Source organism: Chroicocephalus ridibundus, chromosome 1 (genome assembly GCF_963924245.1).
Source record: "Chroicocephalus ridibundus chromosome 1, bChrRid1.1, whole genome shotgun sequence".
Lineage (NCBI taxonomy): Eukaryota > Metazoa > Chordata > Aves > Charadriiformes > Laridae > Chroicocephalus > Chroicocephalus ridibundus.
Window position 1 is genome coordinate 164,547,215 of NC_086284.1, and position 10,899 is coordinate 164,558,113.

The window sequence follows — 10,899 nt, forward strand, 5'->3', positions numbered from 1 at the left end:
TTGTTATCCTTAGGGAGCTAGAGTGCTTGTCATTAAAAATCTCCCTTCTCCCTGGCGGGGGTGGGGACTAGCAAGACGATTTTTACACCATCATTTCCCAAGGTGGTGGCTTGCCCTCGGCCTAGCCTTGCCTGTACAGCTGGGCTGGGACCTCTGCGGCCAGTGCGCAGAGGGGACAGCCACCATCCCAGACAACCCCCACAAGAGGAAACCCAAAAGCATGTGGGGGTGTAAGGTGGTGAGAGAGGCAAAGGAGGAGGCAGGTTTGTGTCAGATCCTCATTTCCCAGTGCTGAACTCTTTGAGGTGAGCATCGAGGCTCCTTGATCTTGGCAGAACCAGGTCCTGAGGTCTGAGAAGGGAAGGACTGAAAAAAATCCCGTCCTGCCCTGGGGCTGGAACTGGGATCAGGCCACCAGAGCCCCACGTCTGTTGATTGTTGCAGCCATGAGCAGCGAAGCCACATGCCCAATGCCTCTCCGGGAGCAAAGCTTGTCTGGTGGAGGGAGGGGAAAGCATTGACAGCCTTTCCCTGCAGTCATCTTCAGCTCTGTGCTTTTTCTTGCCCAAAACTTTTCCACCTTCAAATTAAGTGGTGCAAAGGAGGGCCAGGCAGTAGGTGAAGTGGTGTGTGGCATCCCCAAGCTCTGCACTTCTTTCTCTTTGCCCATCTCTGTTCTTGTCGTTCTCTGTGCTTTCCACATGAAAAAGGGATTGTGTGCCCATGCATGGCTTTGGAGTGGGGAACTCGTCTTCGTACTTTGCCCCAGGTGAAGGGAAGGATGTGGGCTTTGGTGGACCTGCAGCAGGAGAGCTTGCTAAAGCAGAGGGAAGAGGGCAGGTCGGATGTCTTTGCCCCTTTGGAGGACTGGGGGTAATGCTGTACCCAAGTGATGGACAGAAAAGGTGGGGTGGTTTTGTGCCTGTGTGGTTGGTATGAAGGATGACATGCTCAAGTCCACTCTCGCTGTTGCCTTCTCTGATCCTTGTGTCCTGCTGAGGTGTCTGCTCTCGTGCAGCTCAGGCCAACCTGCTCCTCATGTCTCTGTGGCAGGTAAACGAGGGGACCTTTTGGTCTCCAGGTAATGTATACGAGTCGGGATGGAGGGAGAGTGGCAGAGCAGAATGGCCATTTGTTCCCCTCTGCCCTCCTTGGTGTATCCTTGTGGGACCGTAGTGTCTTTTCCCTTCCCAAACATCCCCTGGGCTCTGTCTCTGTCTCCCAGCTCCTGCCAGCGATCTCTGTGGCTGCTATGCCTCTGCACTGTGAAGACACGTGTCCGGGGTCAGTCCTGGTCTGACTAGCAAACACTGGTGGTGAAGAGGGAAGGGATGGCTTGTCCTGGCTTCACTGACCACAAACCTTGGTGAGAAGGGAGGGAATTGAGTGGGAGAATAGATCCTGAATCCTTCCATCATTGTATTCTCCCCATCCCCCAAAAAATCCCTTCCTCCTGATTTCTGAGACATTGGACAAACTCACTTATTCTGGAAAGAGATGGGGGGGAGCTGGAGGTAAGGGTGGGGCAGGGGGTGCTTGGATCCAGCACTAAGAAAGAAGAGCCGTTTCTAACGTGATACACTGACATTTAAAGCTTTGGGGACTACAGATATTGGATTAAGAAGGGATCTGAAATACTCTGAGACTAAGAATTCAAACCACTGGTTTTTTCCTTCCTGTGCGGATGATGATGCAGTGTCATCCTGGAGGTGGTCCAGCAGCACTTCTGAGCCTGGGGTCCACCTGGGACCTAGTGGTGGTGTTGCCTCTGGGGTGGCCCTTGAAGGGCCCTTGAAATGGCCCTCTGCTTTGGCAAAAGAATGCGTGGACTTGCCAAAAAATAAAATAAAAGAAGGAAAAAAAAAAAAAAAAGGAAAAAAAAAAAGAAAAATAAGAGCATCTGCAAAGCTCCTTTCCACTCTGTAATTTATAAACAGCAAGTAATAATGAACTTTTTGTAAGGATAAATCAAATGTACATTCTGAAATCATTTTCTCTGTAAATGGTTGGATTTCATTTCACCCTTAAAGGGATGCTTAAAAGGAGGAGATAATAAAAATAAAAAACTTTACAAAGTATGAAAGGAAACCAATGTGTGTGTGTCTGGCAGCTTTTCTTTCTGATCGTCTGGCAGAGAGGCCACTGGAAAATAGACTGAGGGAAGTTGCTTCCCACCTTCGCAGGACCCTGGTCCCGAGAAGGGAGTTTTGGCGAGTGATTCCTGATTTTGTGGGCCTGGGTCAGACCTAATCTTCTGCATGTTAGGTGAGTATGAGCACCTACAGGCACACGGGCAGGTGACAATGGTTGCCAAGCAGTCCTCAGAAGAGGTGGTGGATGTGGGAACCATCACCACTGCTCATTAAATGGTTCCTTGTCATCATCTCCCCTTCCTTAAACGCATCTGTTTTTTCAAGCAAAGCTCTGGAAGCCTTGGAGCCCCAAATGAAACCTTCCCCACTGCAGAAATGTCTCTCTGTCGCTTTCGGCCTGCTGCGTGAGAGAACGTGACCTCCTTGTTTTAGCTTATTTTTAAACCTGTCTCACGTAATTTTGGCTGTTCCCATTACTCGGTATCAAAGCCCGGTCCAGCTCTGAATCCTCCTAAGCATCTGGCCTCAGCAGTGCCTTTGGCAAGCTCATGTGCCATCTTACAGCTATATCCCTTTCTACCTTTTAAAGTGTCTTGCACTTCAGGTTCATTCCTGTTCCCATGTAGAGATAGTGACTGGAAACATCACAGCTTAGTTTTCTTATAATCGTTAGATCCGGCATATTCTCTCTTCTATCTCTCTTACACATCAGTCTGATGTTTTCATTTCTGCCCTTGTGGAAGGGTCTCCATCAGACTAGAGACTGGGGTTGTGCATTGCTTAATGCCTTTCTGCTGCTTCTGTCTCGGGAACAAAAGGGCCTGGAAAAAACATGCCACTCAAAATTAACTATTACAATTTTCTGTTAAGAATTTCTAGCGTTCTTGGTGATCGACATTTTTTTTTTTGCCCGAATAGGGGATAATCTAAAAATAGGTGATCGCTACAATGCCTGAACTTTCAATTTTTCAAGAGGGGAAGTATATAAGCTTAGGCCAATGGCAATTCAGCGAGACAGTTTAAGAAATGAGAGTTGACTAGGTCAAAGGTTCTCCCATGTTATTTTTCTTGCCTCCAACACGAAATCTTTCACTGACATTTATATTATTTTAAGAAGTGATGTAAATGGCATTTCTTCCGTTTCTTATGAGTTTTTAAAAGAAGGCATTGACAGAACCCAGGACCTTTTTCCCCGGAAAACACAAGCTTCTGCTGCTGGAGCTCGAAACGCCTCCATGAGTGAGGGGTTAACTCTTCTGCAAACTAGTCCATGGTGGAGACCCTCGTTTGCAGGAGCAGCACTGACCGTCAGCCGAGTGTGAGGGGCACACAGCTCCACCACAAGCCTTCTACACCCTCTTTGAGTCAACCCCCTGCATCCCTCCAGAAATATGGGAAGGGAATCTTGGTACGTGCAGCGTGCCTCCTGGATACGGAGCCCGAAGCACTGTATTGAACCGGGAGCCTGCAAACCATCCATTGTTGAGTAAATCCCATGTGTTTTTGCAGACTTTCAGTACCCCAAGAGGTGTTACATGGAGAGATGCACCATGGAGGGGCTCTGGTAAGACCTACCTGGAAATAGGCTGTTTCCCCAAGCTCTCGCTGTGTGTCAGGGATGCCCAGTGCTCATCTTGGGTGCTGCTTGGTGCAACCCCGCTCGGTGGGGACCGAGGCTGCGGCAGACCCTCCATCTCTGGCTCGTGGTGGGGCTGGCTCCAGATGGTTCCTGACCGATGCCTGCAGCACGTTTGCTGATCGGGGGATGGACATGCTGTTTCCAAACACTGGGGTGCTTGGAAACCCAGTGGCTTTGATATGAACTTACCAGCGCATTCAGAAAGCTGGAAGGCGGGTACCAAGAGCCTGGCTTGCTGGCTGTTTGTTTTTGTTGCTCGGATACGTTTGTTCCCTGTGTAAGGGCACAGCTTAATATGCTGTTTAGCTGGGACGCTTAATTTTTAATTACGACTCCAATTTTATGTTATGGTTTTTTTGTTTGGTTTTCTTTTTTAAATCTCACTGCTTTAGCGGCCCAGCTGCGGAAGCAGCGAGGTCCCAGCTGGCCGGCAGGCAGCCCGTGGAGCAGCCAGGGAGACGGTCACCCCCGGCCCTGGAGAGCATCACCAGCAAATGGCTTCATGCTCACGTGCCCCCAGCTGCAGGCGCTGCCTGCCCTGCTTTCCAGAGCACTGCGGCGGAGAGGATCTGGCCGCAGCCGTGGCAGAAGGGAGGCATATTCTTGCTCCTGGCAGCGGCACGTGTTTCTGTGGCTCACAGGCAACGCTCGTACCCCAGCCGTGTCAAACCTTCACCGGGGCTTTGCTCTGTCGCTGCAAAACGGCCTCAGGAGAGCCGCGCGAAGCTGTCCCACCCGGAGAAAGAGCTCCGGGTCACTGAAGTGAGGGGCTGACATAAGGGGGTATAACCCATGGATGCTCGGGAGAGGAGCCTGGCTCGGGGCCAGGATGCCGCAAGCTTTGCCTTCGTAGCTGCGGCGGGGACCGGCAGGTCAGCGAAAGGGTAAAGGATAAGCCCACTTCAGCTGAGGTTTGGGACGTTACTGTAAACATCTCCGAGAATCCCAAACACAAACCATTACTTGGAACGAAGGAAAATTTGGCAATCCCGACATTTCCAGCATCTCTGGGTGTGCCTTTTTTTTTAAGTAAAGTGAGAAGATAAAATAGTCCTTACTGTCTTTTGAAATACATTATAGCTATGTAAGAACACAAATCTTTCAAGGCTATATCTCTCCTCACCCTGCCAAATGAAATACAAAATAAAACTCCATTGTTTTACTCTTATATTTCCTGTGCCTTACAGCTTGAACCGTGGATCCTCTTGGCTGAAGTCCATCCCAGTAACGATTTAATTTGGGAGCCACACTTCACCTTTCTAAAAATAAGGAAAACTGAGAAGAAGAGCGCCTAAGCTGTGCTGAATAAAGATCTAAAATGACTTCTCCAGGATCTCAAATTAAAGAAAAAATGTTACCCAGAGAACACATAAAATCAAATATTATAAGCCTGCCTCTATGCAGCAAACTCCTTCCTGGCATTTTAGCCCTGTTCTACAGTCTGGACCTTTTCCAAAGAGAGAGCAACAAATCATCAGTCATATCTTTTTTTTTTTTTTTCTTTCCCCTCAGACACTTACTAAGAACCAGGCACACATGCAAAAATAAAAGAATGTAGAAAACATCTACCCACTTCAGTTTGGTTCCCAGTGTTTTTAAAGCATTTGACTCAAACTGTTACCCAGAAGTGAACGTCAAACTACTGCAAAACCAAAAGCAGACAGATTTCCCCGAACCGGACATAAATAAATCTAAGGACCCATGACTTAATGGGACAAGATGTACAATGGGTGCCTTCACCGAGAAAAAAAAAAAAAAAAAGAGAAGCAGCAGGATATAGCAGCTCTGTCCTCCCCAGGTTGTATATATGTACATGAGACCAAACCCCAAGCAATGCTGGGAGCCCAGGCGCCCCTTACACAACCCAAAATCCCCTGTTCGTGCTGGGAGGACCTCACCGCAACATGCAGCAGGCAGAGAGGTACAAAAAGCCTGGGGTCAGCGTGCACAGCCCTGCCCCGGGGGCCCGGTGCCACCAGCTGCAAGCTCTCAGCTCTCCGCCGGCAGCTCCACCGCAGGAAGCCCAGGAGGCTGTCAGAGCGATGCAAAATTGCAAGGATAACAGCGCTCACCAAAGCAGGGTCTCTGAATGGCTCTGGAAACCTTCTGCAGCACGCAGCTGGGGCAAAGTGAAAAATATGTGTGTGTGTTTATTCTTAATAGCCAGGGAATAAAAAAAATCCCCAACCAACCCAGCCACAGGGAAATTTGATTGAAGAAACGTGAGTCGTGCTGAGAATGAAGGTGCGCACGTACCAATTGCAAAAATACTAGGGCAGCATTTTCGGTTTGTTAGGTGGTAAAAATGAGCTTCCTCAGTGACCGTCGGTGCAGACCCGCGCGGAGGCGGCAGCTCTGCGTCGCGCAGGAGGCCGCTCGCCACTGCCAGTGCTTGCAGCCCCCTGGGCTGCAGGGCTGGAGGTTGGGGAGCTGAAAAGCCCCACTTCAACAGCAGCTGGGCTGGGAACTTTTTACCCCCCTGGCAAAAACATACCCTGAGCGTGGCTCCCCGGAGTGGCTAGTTACTCTCTGTTACTAAAATCTCAGTCTCGGATGTAAATTGGGAATGCCCTGCCAAAGGCGGCTGCGTACCAGCGGTCTCTCCTCCCTCAGCACCCATTTGCCTTCCCACATGGGCTCAACATCAAAGCTGCTGAGGGTCCGGGGAAAGAAGCCACCCTTGGCCCTCTGCCCCACCTGGTTCATTGCACCCAGAAAGCAGGAGCCCAGATGCCATGATTCCTTGCGGTTGCTCAAGAAAAGTAAAGAAATAGGGCTGCAATGAAAGAAAGAGCTGTTGCGTGGAGTTAGACTGCCAACAGACCTCTTGCAAGGTCCATTTTACTAGAAGACATTAAGGATGTTAAGCCCAAGCTCAGATGGCATTGATGGGTCACTACCCATCTTCCCTCCCACGTTTTGGGATTGTTTTCTGGCTCCTGTAAGAGCTCAGCCTTCTGTTTCCAAGCGCAGTTTTTCCTCCTGACCTTGCAGAGCCCCTCCAAGCTGCCATTTGCAGCTCTGTGGGTCACGTTCACCTCCCTGCTGCCCAAGGAGGGTTTGGCAAGTGGTGGCAGGCAGCACTGGGATGTGTCCCTGTCTGGGAATGGTCCTGCCCTTGCAAAACGGGTGATGGGAAGCCCTTGACTCCCAGGAGCAGAGGCTGCAAGCCAGGCTCAGAGGCAGCAGTTCACTGCTTTTGGTGGCCATCAGAGCCTGTGGCACTGGCCACTTCAGTGGGAGGACTGGCTGCAAGCATGAGAAGATCAGCAAAGGAGTGGCGGCTCTGGAGACTCCCAGGGAGGCGGGGGACGTGGGGGACGTCTGTGCCTTATCCCGGGTAACAGCATGGGTTATTGTGCCCCAACGCCCATCCTGCCTTTGATATTTCACAAGCTCACTTAGTCATTTGGGGAAACAAAGGTCGTTATTGTTCTCCAAGCCCACAGCTGAGGTGTGCTCCCTCCTCTCCACCTGTACTTCGCCCCATTGCAGCAAGTAAATTCCCTTTCTTGCAGGGACGCAAGGCTGGAGGCATGGAGAAGCATCCCATTCCCAGCAGGTCCACGGGGAAAGAAGACACGAGGCAACAGGGCTTTGCAGGCAACAGGGTGCCGGGGCAGCATCCCCTCAGGGCAGCACAAGCCTTTGGGCGGCTCCTGCCGGGGTAGCTGCATGTGGCAGGTCAGCAGAGTATCAGACGGGTTGGGAAACACTGGGAAGGAGGCGGGGGGATGTTGCTTCACTGTCTCAAGGCAGAGTTCGAGTTTACAACCCCCGGGGCGTAACCAGAGGTCTGTCCCTCGCAGGGCAGCTGGGATAGCGACAGGTCATGAGTCACTCTGCCGTTGCGCTCACCCTTCTCTTTGCAAGACAGAAAGGGACAGGTTGAACGCGTGTGGCTGTGTGGTGCGGGGAGCCCATGGCAAGCAGCGGCCACGGTGAGCCAGTAAGCGGCCTCCCCGGAGGGGCCGAGGCAGTTTGGAGGCACGCTGTGTGGCGTGGCCGGAGGAGTTCACAACACGCACATGCGGCTGCTGGCGAGGGGCCCGGGAGCTGGCGTCAAGCCTGGGGGGAAAAAAAAAAAAACAGAAAGAAACACTAAAACAGGCAAAATCCAAGGGGGCCAGGCTGGGGAGGGGGCCCTTATGGAAGCCTGCAAGTCCTTGTCTGCCACGGCAGGAGGGCACAAGGAAAGCGCACCGTTGTGTAGCCTGATCCGGCAGATGTTGTTTGAAGCGCATCACAGGTCTGCTGCATTCAGCTGTGCAAATTTCGATCCAGACTTGAGAGTTTCGGGGACCCAGGCTCATTAGCGCACCTGCCCAGAAGCGACAGAGCCCTTGTTGTGAGGAGCAAAGTATTTCTGTGGATCAGCAACCTGAGGAGCAGGCAGGAAGCTGGGAGGAAGGTTTAAAGATCAATTTTCATTCTGGCAGAAGGTTAAGGGTAGGAAATACGAATGCTGCCTCCCAGGTCCCGGATAGCTCAGTATATGAACTGATGATCTGGAAACAAAGATGAGCAATATACCAAGCATTTTTAAGAGATGACTCGAAGCTATTGGCTCTTGAGGAGATCAGAAAGGACCGTAAGTAAAATGCAAATGTGGCAAGTGGGCAACAAGACGCCTTTGCCAAGGCTTAACTGGGCACCTGCAAGGTCAGAAAAGAGAAAACAACTTGCACATAAGAATTACAAAGCTCCAGACAGTCTCTAGGAACTCAGGAAAGGATCTGGATGTCACACAAACCCTGGCTCTGTGAGTAGCTGCAGGTTAAAAAAACCCCACACACAAAATATTAGCATGCAGAAGGAAGACGGGGAGAATAATATGGAAAATATGATAATGCTATTATGTAAATCAGAAGCATGGCCTCTCTGGGAATACTGTCTGCAGTTCAAGTAAGCCTTTCTCAGAAAGGGCTGATTAAGGGCATGGCAAACTCGCTCACAAAGAGAGATCGAAACGATTGGGGTTGTTTATCTCAGAAAGGAAATGAACAAGAGGAGATTGGCATGGAGCAAGCCAGTCTGGAGCTTCTGGTTTTCTTCCTGCTCAATTCTATCGCTGTCATATCTGGTGTCGCTGAGAAGTGTGTGAAGTGATGTGGCTCTCCTCTGTCACACACAGTTTGCTCTTTCTCTCACCCTTTTCCCCGTGGGAGGCACGGCACACGTGGGTTATGTTTTACATTTTGTTAGGACCTGGGGAGGAGGAGATGGCTAAAGAGGAATCCACAGTAGGCATATAGCAAAGAAGACAAGAATGGAAAAGGGGAATTTGCACCCGGGCAGAGGGGTAGAAGGTCCTGGCTTTGGGAGGCTTCTTCCATCTCCTCAGGCAGAGCCCAGAGAGGCTGCCAGCTACTGTGCTTCTCCCAGAGCCCTTGAAACTTCCAGACTAGGCCCTGGAGTTCCTTGGAGATAAAGATCAGGAACCTGAACTTGACAAATTATTCTGTAAAAAGCATCAGGGTAGTCAGAGGTACCTTTGGACACAAAGCATTAACCCACCGCTCTCTGCCTACCCTGAAGCACCGGAGAAACCTCCATTTACCCCCGCGTTACCCTAGGCAGCCAGCAGGCACAGCCCCCGGTGACGGTGGCAGCCCGCGCCGTGGCTGCTGCCTTGCTGCAGCACGCTCAGCTCTCCCCGTTCTCACACGAAGCCGCCGTCCGATGGCATTTAGGCCCCTCAAAGCCAGAATGACAAAAGGAAATACCCATTAACGCTCCCGCTGCTCTAGGCTGTAGGCAGCACGTTTGCAGGCACATGGAGCTGCCGAGGCCAATGGCCCAGCCCGTTTTACCACATCAGATGAAGCCCAGGCTGCTAATGAGACCTTCCACGGTGGAACCAGCCCAGGGTGGGTTCAGCGCTGGGGCCCACCCCGGCCTCAAAGGCAGCTGCAGGCCTAAGGAGGAAGGGGAGACTCCTGTCTCCGCCACGGTGACGGCTCAGGCCGAGGTGGGAAGCATCTGCTCCACCCTGGGCCATCCAGGCACAGCCCGGGTCCCTCCAGGCCTCAGCGCGGGGGTCCCACTCACCCCCTGCTCCCCTCAGCCCTGCCCCGCAGCCCTCCACGGTGTCCCCGGCCCCCGCCCTGCCACAGCCTCTTCCCCGCAGCCCTCCCCGACGAGGAAGCCGCGGCCGTCACCCCTTGAGGGGCACGGCCGCCTCAGACCAGCCCTCCCCGTCCCAGCCCCAACTGGGAGCAACTGGGGGCGGCAGTTCTCCTCCCCGCCGGCAGGGGGCAGCCTCCCGGCGCGGAGCGGCGCGTCCCCCTCCCGCCCCGCCCCGCCGGCAGGGGGAGCCAGCGCTACGCCGCCGCCCTGCCCCGGCGCCGGCCGGAAGTCCTCCGCCGAAGGGACGGTTTGGCCCCGGCCGAGCCAGCTCTATGATTGGCGGGGGGCCGGGGTCACGACCCGGAAGCGGATCGGCCATGTTGCCGGGTGACCCCGGGAGCGGTGCCGGGAGGGAGGTGGCGGCGGGGTCCGCTGAAGGGAAGCGGTTGTCGTAAGGGAGCCGGACCGCCTCCCCTTCCGCCTCCACGGTGAGTGCGATGCCGTCGGTCCCCGCGGGGCCTCCGCGGGCTCGACTCCAGCCGGGACGCCGGGGGGGAGCGGGCGCTGCGAGCGACCCTGGGGCGGCCCCTCATGGGAGAGGCCAGGCCGCGGGGCCCGCTGGTTCCTCCGCAACAGGGCGTGCGGCCGTGCGCCCTTGGAGAGCCCGTTGTCCGCGGTGCACCGTTAGAGAGGCCGTCCCGTCCCCTCCCGGCCGTTTGTGGGGGCGGGCATGGAGGTGGGGGCAGGCATGGAGGTAGGGGCGGCGGCCGGTGCGTCCCACGGGGGAGGAAAAGCTGACTCGGGTCCCACGCTTTGTCACCTCTCTGTAGGTTGCCCATCCACGCACCTGTCCCCCATGGCAGCGTGGTCCCGGGAGGCTGTCCTGACCCTCTACCGGGCTCTGCTGCGCCAGGGCCGTGGGCTGCGCTACACTGACCAGGATTTCTACCTCGCTTTCATCCGCCGCGAGTTCCGCAAGAACCTGGGGTTGCAGCGGCTGGAGGACAAGGAAAGACAGTTGGAGAAGGGGCAAGCTTTCCTGCAGAACAAACTTGGGGGCTTAGTTTAGAGGTTCCCCTGTAGCTCCTTTTGGCCCCG

The 10,899-nt window shown here is 53.6% G+C and overlaps 1 protein-coding gene across 1 annotated transcript; it reads left to right on the forward strand.

Moving 5' to 3' along the window:
- The first annotated feature begins 10,145 nt into the window (after window positions 1–10,145).
- Window positions 10,146–10,870, forward strand: LOC134509857 (mitochondrial ribosome and complex I assembly factor AltMIEF1). Its single transcript, XM_063322472.1, has 2 exons — window positions 10,146–10,289; window positions 10,632–10,870. The coding sequence occupies exon 2, from the start codon at window positions 10,658–10,660 to the stop codon at window positions 10,868–10,870; it is 213 nt and encodes a 70-aa protein (XP_063178542.1). The 5' UTR covers window positions 10,146–10,289; window positions 10,632–10,657.
- Window positions 10,871–10,899: the final 29 nt, after the last annotated feature.